Here is a 20248-nt window from a genome sequence, read left to right as displayed (position 1 = left end):
AATCCTAATTTTTTATGACTTTTCAAAGCTTGGCGAACTGACGGTTTTTGTCTTTTTCTTGAAAACAAGTACATTACTTTGAAACGCTCTGTAGCTTCAATGATAGCTTGGATTTTTTTGACGTCAAAGGAAAAGTTGTTGTAAATATTGTGCAAAACAAACCCTTTTCATTTGATATTGTAAAATTTGTCATAGCAGGCGTGACACTAGAAAAAATTAAAAAAAACGTGATATTTTGTAGAAAAGTAGCTTAAAAGTTTAGTTGCCGCAATTTGCCACGGTTGTGACTACATTCAAAATTTAGGTAAAAACGTAAGTTTTCAAATGAATACTGTCCGCTGCTGCGCAAAACTGCGCAAATTGTCACTTTAGTGAAAAAAGCGATAGCAGATTTTTTCAGTTTTTATTTTTGAAGTTGAAATTTCATCCAGGATTAATTTTAATCATAACCATGATACCCCATTAATGAAAATTTATGATATCGTACTCAATCCGTAAGGATAAAATATAAATTTGGGCAAAAATCACAAAATTTATCAATGAAAAGTTATAAAATAAGTGTTAAACAAGAAAACAGTAAACAAATCTGAAATTTTAACCATCTCAAACTTTATCACTTTCTGCAAATTTAAAACAATACTAAAAACATTCAGCCCTTTTCAATTTATGATCATGAAATTCGTTAAACTGATTGAAGTGTCAAATATTAGCAGCTAATTCATACTATCAAACTCCGGTCAACAATAGCCCGTTTGAAGATTGCTTTTGCTTCGCACTCGTTTGCATACAAAAGTAAAGCACACATTTTGCTTTATGAGAAAAAAAAACAAAGAACAGTCGTCGCCCTCCGCATCTTTTCGTATTCATTTAGAACGTTGTGTCATTCCAGTGTCTTAGTTCTCAAATTCATAAATTCGTTGAATTTTATTATGGAGCCTTCAACTTCAGCGGTACCACCTAATTCTCCTAATTGTCTAGTAAGTTGTCAATTCATGGTGTTATACATGTATTTAAATGTCCTCTTTCAACCATAGAAACCGGATCAGGAAGATAACCTATATATGAAACAATGAAACATCGAAAATTACTAGAAGAAATGAAAATTGCAGCGAAAGACCTTTTTCCTGCTGATAAGTATAATGAACTTCAAATTTTCTGGAAACAATTCAACACGAGATTTAAGCGGTCACAGCGAAAGATGATGATGCTGTTGATGATTTTTTCAATTTGTAATTAGTTTGTATTACTTATGTTGTTTTAGTTTATTTAAAAAATATATTTATTTAGGCAAAGTTTGTTTAGTTCGAGGGGTCGTCCATAAATTACGTTTTTGTTTTTTTTTTCAATGGGAAGGACGCCCGGTGGCACTACTTGTGGTCAAAGATCATATAATTCTATAAAAAAGGAAAAAAGGGCTAAAAAAATATTAAAATTGGCTTTCGTGCTTTATGGACGGCCCCAAACAAAAAATGGATGCCAAATTCGTGTTCAGCGCCCCAAAGTTATGTAAATACCAAGTTTTTGTCGCATTTATCGACACTTTTTTTGCTTGGCCAGCCTTTGTATGGAGTCGCCCCACTGTGCGGTGGGTTGCATATGTGCAGTTGACACAAAACTTTACCAGTGATTTTGAGATTTGTTCGTTCGCTTCTCATTCTATTATTGGTAGGTACTCGTTCCTAATGCAAACTACTGATTCGACAGGCACTGGCAATTCAACTGAACACGATTGCGTCAGGTGTTACACAGTTACACTGATTAGCGCGTTCAACAGAACTGCACACAATTGATGAAAAGCAAATCCAAAAATAATTACACATATGATTGGTTGTCGTAACTGAGCTAGGCACTTCCAGCCATGGTGGAAGGGATTAAATTGAATTCTCGTTTTTGTTACACAAATTTAAACTATTTCTAACTTAGTGAGACATCAAGTAAATGTCACGAATAACTACAACTGCCGAGGAAACCGGATATGGCTACGACATCGAATCATACTTAAACCAATGATCAACATGTTAACATAACCCTTAATTTATGTTTCGTCCCTGACAATAAGCCGACAATGCTTTCAAATAAGCGACGCACCCCATGTGCTACCGTTTACATCGAAAACATCGAACTCTACTTACATCACACTGGAAGCCCGTCGTTGCAGCACTCGAAGAGCCCCAATATCCCGGTGGGGTGCCCGCGGCGGCGGGGTAAACAAACTCTGACTCCGGTCACGAACCGGATCCGTGTCTCGATAGGTCCGGAAGATGGTTGCTATTTTCAGATTGAAGCACAGCATGACGACGCAGCCGATTCGAGCGTCTGGCGTTAGCCAACGATTTTCTAGTCGCTACGCGAATTGGCTACCACAGGGCTGGATAAGTGCAGCCACACTCACTCGATGACCCTTTTCTCTGCTAATGCACCGCCACCACTGCCATTTCGGGCACCGGCTTTGCAGACCTTTTGCCTTCTAACAGCGAAAGTCAACTGGTGCCATCCTGCCTGTCTCATGTGCATTTCGGTTTAACGTTGTTTATAATATTTTTTTAAACATAGCGAGAAGAAATAAAACATAATGAGCTTTCCGCAGCGGACGTTGAATACCTCATATGACATCAATGCGCTACAGTGCTCTTATGTATGAACCCAATGGGACAACCAACGTTAAAAAGTCGTACTATGACAGTCAAATACGAGACATCCATCCATGGCATCGAAGTTGTCTTGAATAGTTTAAACTGCTTTCAATAGATTCGAGAGTTTTTTGATATCTTTTACGAATCACACAAAATAAAACATCGAAAAAGTATGACGAAAGTTGTATTATAGCTAAGACAAAATCATGATTTCAAATCTAATCAAAAATTGTATTTATTTCGCGTAATAGTGATGTGGTTTCGCACCAGCAAACATTCCCATATTTAACTTATTCTAGTCGAAATTTTCATTGAATAGAAATGAATAGATTCTACATTTTGTTCAAGTTTTAGTAAATACTTATACGTTTATTTTAAAATAACAGTAATTTAATTCAAATTTATTCACTTCTTGTTCTGTGCGTCTTGATACAAAAATTTTCACTACACTTTACACTTTTTATTCACTTTCACTATTTAATTCTATCTGTTTGTGATAGAATTCAATAGTGAAAGTGAATAAAAAGTGTAAAGTGTAGTGAGTAATTTAATTTTCAACAGCCATGAACTTCAAGTCGCTCTCTAAGTTTAAATTTTCCTGAAGCGATTTCTATGCATAAACATCCAAACTACATCTAAGTGTCTATTTCTCATTATATGTAAATAGTTACATGTAAGTTGCAGAGAAATTCTTCATCCTCGTCCGATAAAGTCCAATGCACGAAATGAAAATAAAAGAGAGAACTGGCAACATTTGGTTCTACGTAAAGTTTTATTAGGAAAAGGTATTTTGCCCCACATAATATTATTGTAATTAGTGAGGGTTCTGAGTTTAACTTTTGCTGCCAACCAGAAATAGTGAAAAAAGAAGATAGCAGATCGTTCTTCAAGTATATTGCTTGTTTTGAAGTCGCACGCACCGAACATGAAAAAGAGTGGAAAATTAGGTCCTCAGAGGGCCGACTAACTACATACCTGCTGCATCGTCTGCTGGTGGATAGACGAGCAAGATAGTTATTTTATTCTTTAGCAGATTTAAATTTATGCGCGAATAATTTACCAGAAATTGCGTACGCTTATGTAAATTGATTTCACGCGTAGAAACTAAGAGAAATTTGTCACATGATGGTGAGGAGGCACAATACAATTCAAGGATTAACAGAACCAGTAATATTTAATCTCGTTCGGTTCAAAATATCTTATAATCTACGGGCTCATTTTATTCCTCGATGCCGACTGAAAGCTAAAACTAATTCTAGAATTGAAACATGAATGATTTTTCTTAACCATCATGTTAATACTTTTTAGATAGCCTTCTTCCAGCATCATGTAGGTATGCAATGTTTTCCAGAGCACGATATCATGAACTGGCAACTAGGATATAGAGTTCTATTGCATGCAGACCGATGTCATGGCAACAGTTTCCTGAAGCCGCCGCCGATGATGATGGCGCTACTGTTGGAAATATGGTCATAAGCTCCGTTCATTGTGCCGCATTTGTTACTGTACGGATTTTTTGCGTGCTTCTAACTATATTGAATGTAAGGCTATCCAGAACGTGTTGAAACATGTTTGAACGTGACCATTTAAGTCCTGCACAAAACCCATGAAAAGTTCAGAACAAAACAATCGTTTTCGCTCCCTGCATTTCTTCACACCACTTGCAGCAACAGTTGATCTCGCATGGACGGTGCTTAATCGGCTGTTTCGCAAGCACTGACAGCCTTTTGAAGTATAATTGAGCCAGAGAGCCAGAGAAAAACGGCTTCAAGCGAAATGCATGGGGATGACGTTCGTGACAGGGATGTGATTGCATGGTCCCTGTGTTCAATGTCATGATACCACAATCCACAAACGCAAATATTGGAATGGATCTACCGATCCAATTTCAGCTTTCGCACCGTAAAGGCGTCGCAAATTAACTCTTCAGTACACACGATGGCTGCCGTTTAGGTCAGCAGGAAGACGTCAACAACTAGATATATCATTTGCACTGTTCGACTGTTGCCACTAAATCCAATGATGTTTCATCTTATTTATCAAGGAAGCGTGATAAGGTGAACAATTGTTTCGTTGTGGTACATTGGAAATCGAAAATCTACTACAAAAATGATGTTTGGTTACAGAGATGGTGTTGCAATGAAAAATTTTAGGAGCTGCCAGATTGTACCAACAATCCTCTGAAATGCTGTTAAAACCCCATGTCATGTTTTTAACTCGTTCAGAAATTATTGCTCCCGAAGCGATGGTTCTTCTGTTATTTTGGTTATAATTGGAGAAAGCTTTTTATTAAGCATTACTTTCTGTTGGGAAAAATACTGTTTAAGCGAACAAACGGCTCGATAAGTCTTACTGAACATCTGCTCCAGATAGTTCGCAACCGGAAGGCATAGGAAGGTCAAATGAGGCAGTCACGCATCATAAGCATCTTAACCCTCTCCCGGCGGAGAGAAATCAAATTTTATCTCGAAAAATGACGTTAAGTCTCTTATTAAACAGCAACTATATGCGCAATTAACACGAATTGTATTCAATATTGAAGATCGATATGTTCTCTAACAGTTAAACGGTAATCAAAGTTTGGGTGTCAGGTAATGCCAAACAGCATCATCCGCCGGGATTGGGTTAAAGGATGTAACCTGTGCGGTTGCAATTCCAGCATCCAGCGGAATATTTTCCTAATTTTGGGTCATGCGAGAGAATGTATAAGCAAAAAATACTCTTTATCGGATATTACCGCAAGAGCGTGTTCCCAATATGATAACTCTCGCCACTTGCACTGAATACGTAAATTAGATTAAATTTGTTCGTTTTTTCGTTTGTGAACGAAATAGTCGTGTTAAGTAGGTTTTTAATTTGTATGTCATGTTTGTGGATAAACTATTAGGGGTTGAATAAGTCGCGATTTTCCTCTAACTGTTTTTTTCTCCTGTGTGGGCCCATCACTGCGACCAGGGATTAGATCTATTGTGATATTGCCCAGGTTTTTTCTGTACTCCGCACTTCATATTATTGGCAGTATCACTATTGAAGTAAGTGATACGCTTATCATTCATATCCGTGCTTGTGTGTAAGTTTTACCTTTCCGTTTCAAGCTTACTACTCCACTATACCGAGCCTCTGTCCCTTCTAACAATATCGCCTAATTTCAACTTCCATACGTTACTCACACCAGTTTCATTATAACAGGGACTTATTTTTGTTAGAAGGAGAGTCAACAGAGGTACTGCAGAATTTAGATCGAAGGAAAGGTACTTGGTGGGAAGCCTGTTAATAAACCCATGCTTAAGTCCTTTGGCAACCGAATGGCCTACCAAGGCGGACCCTGTAACCTTGCGGCTACGGAGCTCCCCTACTCTAGCTGTTAAAAAGTGATGTGCTGAGACAGCTATCGCGGGTTAATTAGTTTTAGGTTGATGACATTGTAAACGCGAATAGCGTCGCGGAGCGGTTCTAGTTGCCGGGTTGAATGTACCGCCGTAAGTAGAGCTGTACACTTAATCATGGCAACGCGCGACGCTATTTGCACTTACTATGTCATCCTGGCATATGCTGTCCAATTAGGTTACTATGCAGACGAGAAACACTAGAGCAGCGGTTCTCAACCTTTTTTTTGTCCGCGTACCCCTTGGCAATATTTTTCAAATTAATTGTACCCCCTGGCTTCTAATGTCCTCGCAGAGTGGGAGATGTAGTGGTAGATCACGTTGGGGTAGTCTAGTCCAGGTTTCAAATTGGACTATAGTTTGTTTCATTGCTACAGTCATGTTTGGAGAGCAAGTTTGAACAATAACTGAAGTTTTATAAAAAAAAAGTTAAAGGGATGTGCTTGAGTGCACAAACGTAGGCTTGACGTGGGACTATGGTGGGTGTAAAGTATTAATTCTGCCATTACCATATTTATAACACACACCAAACGTACGAATACCATTCACTACAATCCATGAACACTTCACCAAAAAACACATACACCTGTCATAAACCATAGCATACAAACTAATAGGAAAAATTATTAACTTGTTGTCTATAAAAGTATTCTGTCATAAAAAAATTTACCTCGAATGAATGCATTTTTACACACATGTTATACACATATACACGTCATACACACACACACACTATATACACACACACTACTCACAAGCACACGCTTCTCAGACACACCCACTTACACACACAACACACACACACACATTCACACACCTACACACACACACACCTACACACACACACCTACACACACACCACTTACACACACGCCACTTACACACATACACACAAGCCGCTCACACATACACATACACGCCACTCACACACACGCTACTCTCTCTCTCTCTCACACACACACACAGACACACACACACAGACACACACACACACAGACACACACACTTACACTCACACACTCATACACTCACACACTCACACACTCACACACACTCTCTCATACACACTCACACACACTCTCTCACACACACACGCTACTCTCACACACACACACGCTTCTCTCTCTCACACACACACACACACACGCTACTCTCACACACACACGCTACTCTCACACACACACACGCTACTCTCACACACACACACGCTACTCTCACACACACACGCTACTCTCTCACACACACACGCTACTCTCTCTCTCTCACACACACACACACACAGACACACACACACACGCGCACACACACACACACACACGCACACACACACACGCGCACACACACGCACACACACGCGCGCACACACACACACACACACGCACACACACGCGCGCACACACACACACGCACACACACACACACACACACACACACACACACACACACACACACCATCACACTATCTTCGGGAAAGTTGTAGATAACTTGATTTAAAGCAACATTGTGGAAAACGAGTACTCTTGAATTGGATATAGTAGATTATATGAGATATAACGTTTTTACGAAAATAGTTTTGAATCTAGTAATTGGTTTTTCGTGAAAATATTATGTCTTGTGATTCGTTTATATTACCTGGAGGTGATAATTTTTTTTTTTCTTCACCTATCGTTAATTTGACACGGCACAAATACAATTTAATGTTTAACGGCGCCAATTAATCTGATGACTTAAAATCTTTAAGCAAATTTTTTATCCTCGCTGCCGACTACGAGCTGAAATTAAGTCTATCTTAAAACTAGCATATATTTTTCAATTAATGTTTTGTAGTTGAATAGTCGTCTAATGATCGTCGAATGGCCATGAATATGCAGCATGTGTGGATTTGTTCTGCTAAGCCACGATGTTATGAGCTGGGACAGGGGCTTGTAATCCTCGGGTCCTGGAAGTATTGTGCGGGGTTCAGTTGCTGGTTATGGTTCGTTGTTGTTGTTCGCTGTTGTTCAAGCCAAGATATCATGAAAGGCCTCGGGTTCTCAGGTCCTGGCGGATTCGTGTGGGGTTCAGTTGATGATTCCAAAATCGAGGTCTATGACGTGTTCTTGCCGTTTTGTTGAATGTGGATGGAAAGGAATGGGACTAGACTGGGGCGTGGATGGATTTCAGGAAAATGTATATAAGGGACATGTAGGGTAGGTCACGACTCGCCAAGACATCACGAACAGGAACAGCTGGTCCTCTACCCTCGGCCCGGAGGGAAGCTATTAATTTAGACCTGGCGTCACGGTGTACAGGGCATGACCAAACAACGTGCTCTATGTCGTGATAACCTTCACCACAGGCACAGATACCACTTTCCCCGAGCCCAATACGACGGAGATGCGTATCAAATCTATAGTGATTGGACATAAGCCGCGACATCACGCAAATGAAATCTCGATCTACATCCAACCCCTTGAACCACGGGCTCGTCGATACCTTGGGGATAATGGAATGTAACCACCTTCCCAGTTCCCCTCTAGTCCAAGAATTTTGCCAACTGATGATCGTATTCTGACGTACAAGTGCGAAAAACTCATTAAAAGCAATTGGTCTTTCATAAATTTCACCGTTTGTTGCGCCCACATTAGCCAAAGAGTCCGCTTTCTCATTACACGTTATCAGTGAGAAGGGACCCACGCTAAGGTAATCTGAGTAGATTTTTCGGATAAAGCACTCAGATGTTCCCGTATTTTCCCCAGGAAATACGGAGAGTGCTTAACATCTTTCATCGATCGGAGAGCCTCAATGGAACTGAGACTGTCCGTAAAGATGAAATAATGGTCCGTGGGCATTTTTTCGATAATCCCTAGGGTGTACTGAATTGCAGCTAATTCTGCGACGTAAACAGAAGCAGGATTATCGAGCTTATGGGAGACGGTTAAATTGTTATTGAAGATACCGAAGCCAGTGGACCCATCGAGAAGTGATCCGTCAGTGAAGAACATATTGTCGCAGTTGATGTTTCGATATTTATTAGAAAAAAATTTGGGGATCTGCTGCACGCGTAAATGATCCGGGATTCCACGAGTTTCTTCTATCATGGATGTATCGAAAAACACAGTAGAATCAGAAGTAATATTCGAAGAAGGGTTAATATTTTGGGACATGTGATTGAAATACAATGTCATAAAACGGGTTTGAGAATTAAGTTCGATTAACCTTTCAAAATTTTCAATCACAGGACGGTTCAAAACCTCACATTTGATAAGAATACGAGAAGACAGGCTCCAAAAGCGGTTTTTCAATGGTAGTACTCCAGCTAAGACCTCCAAACTCATCGTATGGGTCGATTGCATGTAACCCAAGGCGATACGCAAACAACGCTCCAGTTTGATCAAATGTGTGTTTGCTGCGGAGCGGAAGCAGAAACACCCGTACTCAATATCGTTGTTTGGTAAGCCCTTATAAGGTCTTCTGGATGGGCTCCCCACCATTGTCCGGTTATTGTACGAAGAAAATTCACTCTTTGTTGACATTTTTTCATCAGATACCTCACGTGACAACCCCAGGTGCCTTTAGAGTCGAACCAAATACCAAGATATTTGTGTACCAAAACCTGAGAAATCGTTTTACCCATTAATTGTGTTTGAAGCTGAGCAGGTTCATGCTTCCTAGAAAAAACTACTATCTCAGTCTTCTCCGGAGAGAATTCGATACCTAGCTGTAAAGCCCAAGCAGACAAATTGTCCAAGGTATCTTGCAATGGTCCTTGCAAATCGGCAGCTTTGGCTCCTGTAACAGAGATTACACTGTCGTCTGCAAGTTGTCTTATCGTGCATGAATTTGCCAGACATTCGTCGATGTCATTTACATAAAAATTGTAAAGAAGGGGGCTTAAACATGAGCCCTGGGGAATACCCATGTAGCCAATTCGAAAAGTTGCCAAATCGCCGTGCGTAAAATGCATGTGCTTTTCGGACAACAAATTGTGCAAAAAATTGTTCAAAATTGGAGAAAATCCTTGTCGGTGAAGTTTACCCGAAAGAATGTCAATAGAAACGGAATCAAAAGCCCCCTTAATGTCCAAGAACGCAGACGCCATTTGTTCTTTGCGAGCATACGCCAGCTGAATTTCTGTTGAAAGCAACGCAAGACAATCATTCGTCCCTTTGGCACGGCGGAAGCCAAATTGAGTATCCGATAGTAGGCCATTTGATTCGACCCAATGGTCTAAACGACGGAGTATCATTTTTTCCATCAATTTCCGGATACAGGATAGCATTGCAATCGGCCTATAAGAGTTGTGATCAGAAGCTGGTTTCCCTGGTTTTTGGATGGCGATCACCTTCACCTGCCTCCAATCCTGCGGTACAATGTTTTGCTCCAGGAACTTATTGAACAAGTTCAACAAGCGCCTCTTGGCATTGCCGGGTAGATTCTTCAACAAGTTGAATTTGATTCTATCTAACCCAGGCGCGTTATTGTTACAGGACAGGAGGGCAACCGAAAATTCTGCCATCGTAAATGGAGATTCTATCGCGTCGTGGCCCAGAGACGCATCGCGAACAATGTTTTGCTCAGGAACAGAGTCCGGAGATACTTTCCTGGCAAAATCAAATATCCACCGACTTGAAGACTCCTCGCTTTCGTTGACCGTTACGCGATTCCGCATTCTTCGGGCTGTGTTCCAAAGAGTGCTCATCGTTGTCTCCCTCGACGTCTCGTTCACGAACCGACGCCAATATCCGCGTTTCTTTGCTTTAGCCAGGCTTTTAAGCTTGGTATTAAGCTCCGAATACCGTATATAGTCGTCAGGTATACCTCCCTTCTGGAAGGCCAAAAACGCGTCGGATCTTTGCGTGTAGACATCGGAGCACTCTTGGTCCCACCACGGTGTGGGAGGCCGCACTTTGATCGTTACGCCGGGATATTTCTTCGTTTGGGCTTGCAACGCGGCGTCGAGGATTAAGCCCGCGAGGAGGTTGTATTCTTCAAGTGGTGGGTGATGTTGAATCGACTCGACCGCTTTTGAAATCATTTCCTCGTATAACTTCCAATCGACATTCCGTGTGAGGTCATACGGAATGTCAATTGGTCGCATGCGAGTTGACCCGTTTGTAATTGAAATAAGAATAGGCAGATGGTCGCTACCGTGAGGATCGAGGATTATCTTCCATGTGCAATCCAACCGTAGCGACGTCGAACATAAGGATAGATCCAAAGCGCTTGGGCGCGCTGGAGGTTTCGGGATACGTGTCATTTCACCGTTGTTCAAAATAGTCATGTCGAAGTCATCGCAAAGGTTATAGATTAAAGAGGAGCGGTTATCATTGTAAGGGGAACCCCAAGCCACACCATGAGAGTTGAAGTCTCCCAAAATCAAACGTGGCGAGGGAAGAAGTTCTATTAAATCAAAGAGCAGCCGTTGCCCAACCTGTGCTCTGGGAGGAATATATACTGAGGCAATACAAAGCTCTTTACCTTGTATTGTCATTTGACATGCGACAACTTCGATGCCTGGAATCGAGGGGAGGTTAATACGATAGAAAGAATAGCACTTTTTAATCCCTAAAAGTACTCCTCCATACGGGGTGTCTCGATCAAGGCGAATAATATTAAAATCATGGAAGTTGAGATCAATATTTGAAGTAAGCCAAGTTTCACAAAGGGAAAATGCATCGCATTTGTTTTTATTTATCAAAACTTTAAACGAATCAATTTTTGGTAAAATACTTCTACAATTCCACTGTAAGTTGAATTAGGCGTCGAAGAATACAATCGCTGCAAGGAGGGGCCATTGGGCAGTCAACTGCTTCAAAAATGTTCTAACTGTTGGGAGAAATGCTGTGAGAAAAATTTTAATTGGATCTGGAATATTGAAAGTTTCAAAAATCCAGTCCACAATGTCAGAAAAATTGACCAGTCCAGCATTTGATTTATCAACTGGATGTGCAAAAGGAACAACTGGGGTTTTAGATGTTCCAGGAAGTGCTGGGAACTCCTTCTGAGACTTTAAATTTGCAAGCCCAGGAGGAGTTTGCTTCGGCTTTTCCGCAGCACCTTTATATTTGTTCGTATTATTCATTCCATCTTGAGAAACCTTAGGGCCTTTCCTGGGAAGCTTAGGAGAGGAAATATTTTTCCTCTTTCTAGATTCTCCAGGATTGGCGTAGGACGTTTCTGCTGGTGGATCGTCAGAGTCCGTTTCATCCGAAGACAGCAGATCAAAGGGGTTCGATGTTATGGTAGAAGTGGTCACGGTCTTCTTAAGAATTTCAGCGTAAGAACGCTTTGAGCGCTCCTTAAGAGACCGTTTAATTTTATCTCTGCGTTGTATGTACACCGGGCATGTGGAAAGCTCATGCAGATTTTCCCCGCAGCGAATACACTTTTCAGCGTTTACGCTGCCAGAATCTTCCGCATGAGTCTCCCCACACTTGCCACACCGTGCCTTATTGCAGCAGTAGGCAGCTGTATGACCTAACTGCTTGCAATTGGTGCAATTCATAACACGGGGCACATACAAACGCACAGGGAGACGAACCCGGTTAATCGAGACGTGGCTAGGGAGAGCAGATCCGGCAAACGTAACGCGAAACGAGTCTGACGGAGTGTATACTTTTTTACCGCTGACGAGCGACATAGACCGTAATTGCTTACAGTCCAATATCTTCGCCTCAGTATTGGAATTCTTGAAGCAACCGGTTGCACTCAGGATACACTCGACAGACAGACTCGAATCGGTTATCACACCGTCGATCTCCACGTCTCGTGCGGGTACATACACGCGATACTCGCGTGTGAAGAGCTCGGAGCAAGCTATATCGTTGGCCTGATCCAGATCATTCACCACAACACGGAGCTTGTTTGGTCTGACTTTTGATATTTCAGTCACGGCCTTGTATCGTGACGTCAGATCCTTCGCGATTTGCAACGTGCTAAGCGATTTACCTCCTGGTTTGGGCCTCATGTAAAGGACCAGTGGACCCGTTGATCCGTCTGGGTAAAGCCTGGGATGAGGATTGATTAAAGCAGGGACAGACGGAGACTGAACAGGAAGGACAGGGTCGGGTGGGTTCGGAGACGGGGGATCGGGGGCTAAGGGATCCACATCCATTGCGCTCAAACTAGCGCACCGGTACAGTGGCAAAGAAACACGTACCTCTTCTTCTTTGTTGTCTTCAATAGAACAATCACCGAGTCTTTCGGTGCTGGAACGAGCAGCTGCGCAGCGACACCACTAAAGCACAATAGCAGGATGACCTTCACTGCGGATTATCAGATTTTCTTCACACCGCACTTCGCACTCTTTGAAACGCGACCGGGTAAGCAATGCCTTTTTCGATTTTTTCTACACAATATCGGTTTTATAGCGAGACAACCACTTAATGCGTCCGTTATTGCCGAGCGTTCGGGACGGAATGGAGGTGATAATTGTTTCTTACGTAAATTTTTCCTCGATATACGATGAAACTATCAAATCTAAAATAAATTTAGCTAAATTCGTAAAAAAATGCTAATTTAGTTTTTAAATGCAAAAATAATCTATCTTGCAATATTTGCGGTCAAAAATAATATTTTTCTGGATTTATTGGTTTATTTTCTGCAAAAATCAGGCGTCCTACGTCTAAAAATTAATTACTAAATTTACAACTATTTTGACTATATTTCAAATGATATATCTCGAGATTCACTCATATTACCTCGGGGTGAATGGTGTTTCTTACATAAAATTTCCCGAGAAATACGACGAAAATATCAAATTTAAGATTAAATGGCTACATTTGCCGAAAAATGCAAAGTTAATTTTTAAATACAGATATAATCTATCTGGCAACACATCATTGTCGCGTTAACTATATCTCGGTGGTAGAGGAAATGCATCGCCAACCTGAGCGTCTGTTCACCAGAATGGTGCGGCTTAAAACAGCGTCTGATCTTCATGCTAGGAGCGGCTGATCAACGTTCTGGTGTCAGCGTAGGACTTTAAACAGACCTGACACGATGGTCCCCCGACGAGACAGGGGGCTGGCGAAGGCCCAACAAGCCGCCCCGCTAAACACCAAACGTTGCAAATATCGAATAAGTAAATACGGATCGGAACAATTGGTACAGACCTAGGCGACAAAATAAGAACTACGATTGGAAACTCAGTACATGGAACTGCAGATCGTTAGGCTTTCACGGCCGATCATGTATCGTCGGTTTCGTGCAACACTGGCATAACTCAAAATTTTGCATTTTTTATTTAGGTTTTGATAGCAAACGATGCCAAATAATGTAAATTTGCTTCACACAAAATCCTGTTTCAAAATCCACAAAAACACCAAAGTTATGAGTAGAAGTGCCTTTGCTATACAAATCGAAATTTCCTGATAAAGTTAATAATAATAAGGTTTTGACTTGTACAATGCGCACGTAATATGTGCATGATAGTCCCAAAAGTGTTGACTAAAAATTGGATATCTCAAAATTTAAAGTTTTCTTGAAATTTGAATACTATCATGTCGCTCCTCTTCACGTACAAAATGAGGACATACGAAATATTACAAGGTATACAGCCCTAGGGGTTGTATGAAATGGTGACGTAGGACTAAATGTATATATTATATGCTGCGATAAACTGTTCATAGGCAACACTACCGTTTATACATATTCGATGGTCGTTATTGTAAAACTAACGATGCATGAATACATGAAAATTTTACACTAGTAGTAGTTGCGAAAATTTTCATAACTTTTATCTTCAAGCATCTATAGTTCTGAAAAGAACCGATTCCATAATCTTCAGTATGAAATTCGTGCTACAGAACGCTGATGATCGCACCATCGGTAGAATTGAATATATTGCTTGACCGCGCATAATATAGTTTGCTCTCCGTTGTGCTCTCCATTGGCTGTGCCAGCTAAATATTTTGCAGCGTACGATGGTAACTGTTGCTGCCGTATGCAAAATGAAGGTAACATGCTCCGCAATGCCTGGAAGTTGACTCGTATGCAGCTCTCGTTTCTCAAGGTCGCGTACCTCTAACAGCTATACTCCACTCGCTATTGTGTGACAAACTGGACTGGAGCTGAATTTTCTACACGCAGTCTTTTGTATCGAGTTCAGCATAGATTTTTGCCATTAGGGCGTGGCCACGCAGCTTAGAGAAAGAGAAACAAAACAAAACACCTTCGATACTACTGAATGATTTTCATGAGCATCAAAAGAAAGTTTTTGCTTTCCCGATGCGAAAATCACTCTGGTTCTTAGATTAACTAATTTTCGTTACTAATATTTGACTGATAACGGTGTTAGAGTGGGCACAATCAAACAATTAAACCGGAAAATCACTCAATTTAGCAGTGAAAATTCTTGAAATGAGGGTTATATCTTGCTGTGATAAACTAGTCATAGGCCTACCGTTTATCTTCGGTGCGCCCTGTTCGTTATTGTAAAAATGATTATTGAGCAACAGATGAACATTTCACACTAGTAGTAGTTGTGAAAATTCTCAAAACTCTTATCTTCAAACATTTATAATTCTGAAAAGAACTGATTTCATAATCTCCAGCTCGAAATGTGTGCTACAGAACGCTGATGATCGCACCACCACCAGTAGCATTGAATATTTTGATGGCCGCGCATAAAATTTGCTCTTCACTGTGTCGTATGCAAAATAAAGGTAACATGCTCCGCAGTGACTGGAAGTTGACTCGTATGCAGCTCTCGTTTCTCAATGTCGCGTACCTCTAACAGCTCCCCCCGCTATTGTGTAACAAACAAAACTGAAGCTAAATTCTCTACACGCAGTCTTTTGTATCGAGTTCAAAGTAGATTTTTGCCATTTGGGCGTGACTACGCAGCTTAGAGAAAGACAAACAAACCAAAACACTTTGTTGAGTCAAAATATGTAGGCAGTGGAATTTATTCCGTCCATGTTATTGTTATCCGTGCTCGGGATGTAAGCCAATAGCGAGGGAAATGTATGGGAAAGCTTGACCTTGGAACTTTTCATCTTTTTTCACCATTAAGTAGTAAAGCAACAATGTTAAACATTATATCAAACAATTATTACACATTTTATCTATCCACCGACACATAAATGACTAAGATGCAATAAGTCGTTCGCTTGCTGAAATCGTTTGAAATCTGACGCAACATTTGCCAGTTTCATTTTCAATTTCACAAAATGTAATCTAGTATAGAAAACAAAGACATAGTCCTACGTCAGAAAAAAAAATCGGCGCAAATTTTCAAACGCGTTTTTCTCGAGGCTATGATTTTTGAGTTGTGCCAGTGTTGCACGAAACCGACGATATGATGAACTCAATCCAAGCTACTTTGAAATCGTAGCACTGCAGGAATTTTTACAGGTCGGGACAGAAGGTATGGAAAAACGAACATCGTGAGGTTACCTTTTATCAGAGCTATGGCACCACCAACGAGCTTGGGACTGGCTTTATAGTGCTGGGTAGGATGTGCCAACGCATGATCGGGTGGCAGCCAATCAGTGCGAGGTTGTGTAGGTTGAGAATTAACGGCTTCACTACTGCTGCTGCGGTACTTGTTACAATGGCTCCGAACAGGAGAAACGACTGGTTTGACGACGAGTGCAACAGTTAGTGAGAGAGAAGAATGCAGCACGAGCAAGAATGCTGCAACACCAAACGACGGCGAACGTGAAGCGCTATCAACGCACACGGAACAGGCAAAACTCGGTCTTACGGAAGAAGAAGCGTCAGAAGGAAGATCGAGATCGCGAGGCGATGGAGGAATTGTACCGTGCGAATGATACACGAAAAATCTTCAAGAAATTGAACAGTTCCCGCAAAGGCTATGTGCCACAAGCCGACATGTGCAGGGACCTGGACAGCAACCTTCTCACGAACAAGTGTGAGGTGATTCAAAGGTGGAAGCAGTACTACAATGGGCACCTTAATGGCGATGTAGCAGAGGACGACCACGGAGTGGTAATAAAGCTCAGTGTTCACACAGATGACGACAGAGTTCCAGCTCCTAACCCCCAGGAGTTTAAAGAGGACATCGGCCGGCTGAAAAACAACAAAGCCACTGGAGCTGACCAACTCCCCAGCGAGCTGTTAAAACACGGTGGTGAATCACTGGCTACGACGCTGCATTGGTTTATTGCCAAGATTTGAGAGGAGGAGGAAATAGATGGAGGGTACAGTATGCTCTATCTACAAATAAGGGTGAGGTGTATTGCTGAAACTTTCGTGCAATTGCGCAGCTGAATGCCGCCTACAAGGTACTCTCTCGAATTCTGTGCCGTCGACTATCACCGTTTGCGAGAGAGTTCGTGGGGCAATACCAAGCGGGATTTATGGGTACCCGCGCCACCACGAACCAAATATTCGCGGTACAGCAGGTCCTACAGAAGAGCCGTGAAAATAATATGCCTACACATAATTTGTTTCTCGATTTTAAATCGGCGTACGACACAATCGATCGAGATCAGCTATTGCAGATTATGCACGATTACGATTTTCCGGATAAACTGACACAATTGGTCAAGTCGACGATGGATCGGGTGGTGTGCGTGGTTCGAGTTTCGGGAACACTCTCGAGGCCCTTCGAACCTCGAAGAGGGTTACGGCAAAGTGATGGATTATCGTGCTTGCTATTTTTTTTTTAAGGGGGGATTTGTTAGTAGCTTAAGTATTTATGATAAATATTAGTAAATAATGAGTATGTGTGTCCAATCACAAATGGTGACTTCTCAACACTGTTAGAAATTTGTAATTTTAATTGTTAGGATTTGTTTGCTTTCGCAATTAGGACTTATCATTCGTAGGGATTTAAACCTACTTGTCAGAAAAGGGGAAGTAAACTTATAACGAACTTAATTGCTAACTTATTGGCTACAAAGAGAGCTTATCGTAGCAATTGAGGATTGCAACGATTTTTGTCGAAAATTGTTAATAATTTTATTTGACATAGCTTCTAATGGTTCAACACCAGTAAGTCTATGTAATTCGAGTGTACCAAACCAAGGAGGACGCTTCAAAATCATTTTCAGAATTTTATTCTGAATCCTTTGGAGCGTTTTCTTCCTTGTTGAACAGCAACTTGACCAGATCGGTACAGCATAAAGTATTGCTGGTCTAAAAATTTGTTTGTAAATCAAAAGTTTGTTCTTTAAACAAAGTTTAGAATTCCTGTTAATGAGAGGATATAAACATCTCGTATATTTGATGCACTTGGCTTGTATACTCTCAATGTGCTCTTTGAAAATAAGTTTTTTATCATAAATTAGTCCCAAGTACTTAACCTTGTCGGACCAACTTAAAATAACCCCATTCATCTTGACAACGTGATTATTGTTTGGCTTGAGGAAAGAAGCCCTAGGCTTATGCGGAAAAATTATCATTTGAATTTTAGAAGCTTTGGGAGAGATTTTCCACTTTTGCAAGTAGGAAGAAAAAATATCTAAACTTTTCTTCAATCGACTGCATATGACACGAAGACTTTTTCCTTTTACGGAAATGCTTGTGTCATCGCAGAACAATGACTTCGTGCATCCTGGAGGCAAATCAGGAAGATCTGAAGTGAATATGTTGTACAGGACTGGACCCAAGACTGAACCTTGAGGTACACCTGCTCTGACAGGAAATCTATCAGATTTTGAATTCTGATAGACAACCTGCAGAGTTCGATCAGTAAGATAATTTTTTAAAATTTTGATTAGGAAAATTGGAAAATTAAAAGTTTGCAATTTCGCAATCAAACCTTTATGCCAAACACTGTCGAATGCTTTTTCTATGTCTAAAAGAGCAGCTCCAGTGGAATAACCTTCAGATTTGTTAGCTCGTATCATATTAGTAACTCTGAGCAATTGATGAGTTGTGGAATGCCCATGGCGAAATCCAAACTGTTCATTTGCAAAAACTGAATTTTCTTTGATGTGTGACATCATTCTGTTAAGAATAATTCTCTCAAACAGTTTACTTATTGAGCCGTGCTTGCTATTCAACATCGCATTGGACGGTGTTATACATAGGGCTGGTATCGACACGAGTGGCACGATATTTAGAAGGTCTGTTCAGCTCTTTGGCTTCGAACCCTTGAGAAGATGACGGAGTCGTACATCAGACAGAAGGCTGAAGCCGGACGAATTGGACTGGCCATAAACGCATCGAAGACTAAGCACATGAGAGGAAGAGGTTCCAGAGAAGACAGTATCAACTACCCACCACGAGGTCATATTAGCGGTGATGAAATCGAGGTGGTAGACGAGCTCGTGTATCTGTCTTCACTGGTCACTGCTAACAACGACACCAGCAGAGAAACTCGTTAACACCTTATGGCAGGAAATCGTGTCTACTTTGGACTCCGGAGGACGCTCCGATCGGATAAAATTCGCCGCCGAACGAAGTTGACTATCTACAAAACACTGATCATACCGGTAGTTCTTTACGGCCACGAAGCCTGGACCATGCTCGTGGAAGACCAACGCGTCCTTGGGGTTTTCGAACGAAAGGTGCTACGTACCATCTGTAGTTGAGTGCAGATGGAAGATGGATCATGGCGGAGGCAGATGAATCACGAGTTGCATCAGCTGCTAGGAGAACCACTCATCGTTCAAACGGCGAAAATTGGGAGACTACGGTGGGTTCGGCAATTCGTTAGGATGTCGGACGACAACCCGGTGAAAATGGTTCGTGATAACGACCCGACTGGAACGAGGCGACGAGGCCCGCTACGAGCAAGAGGAAGACGACCTGCGATGCCTCTGCAGACGACATGGCAGGCGAGCTGCAGGCATAGACCGAATTGAAAGGAGACGACTTCTTCGAACAGCAAGGGACGCTTCGGCCTGGAGCTGACTGGTAAGATAAGGTACCAGAAAATAAAACGGTTTTCGCCATTCTCGTCATTTTGAAAATTCATTTTTATAATTTTGAAATGCATCAGAATTATATAATCGTACTGAGAATATTAATCATTTCTGGTTATGTAGCTTTCCGAGAATGGATTATTAACTAACTTTTTTAAAACCTATGCACGAAATCTTTACTATTTTTTCCGTGACGCAAAAATCTCTATCTTCTCTCTTAAAAACATCTAAAAATGTATTCCTGTCTGTCTGTCTGATCCAAATAGACTTGGAAACTACTGAACCGATCGACGTGAAAATTTGTATGTAAAGATTTTTGGAACCGGGTAAGGTTCCTATGATAGTTTGAGTTCCCTCCCTCCTCAGGAAAGGAGGGGTCCCAAACTAATGAAACACAAATTTCTGCCCA

The 20248-nt window shown here is 41.3% G+C and overlaps 1 protein-coding gene across 3 annotated transcripts in view; it reads right to left on the bottom strand.

The window, feature by feature from the left end:
• The window catches only part of LOC129726806 (GTPase-activating Rap/Ran-GAP domain-like protein 3), a 193146-nt gene that overhangs the window by 125267 nt on the left and 47631 nt on the right, over nt 1–20248 (bottom strand). For all 3 annotated transcript variants that reach the window (XM_055683926.1, XM_055683925.1, XM_055683927.1), the window contains exon 2: nt 2133–2499. In XM_055683926.1, the coding sequence (XP_055539901.1) occupies nt 2133–2293 (161 nt within the window). In that variant the 5' untranslated portion in view covers nt 2294–2499. The remainder of the gene's footprint in view (nt 1–2132; nt 2500–20248) is intronic.

Source organism: Wyeomyia smithii, chromosome 3, assembly GCF_029784165.1.
Source record: "Wyeomyia smithii strain HCP4-BCI-WySm-NY-G18 chromosome 3, ASM2978416v1, whole genome shotgun sequence".
In the NCBI taxonomy this organism is placed as follows: domain Eukaryota; kingdom Metazoa; phylum Arthropoda; class Insecta; order Diptera; family Culicidae; genus Wyeomyia; species Wyeomyia smithii.
This window is presented reverse-complemented; position numbering and strand designations above follow the sequence as displayed.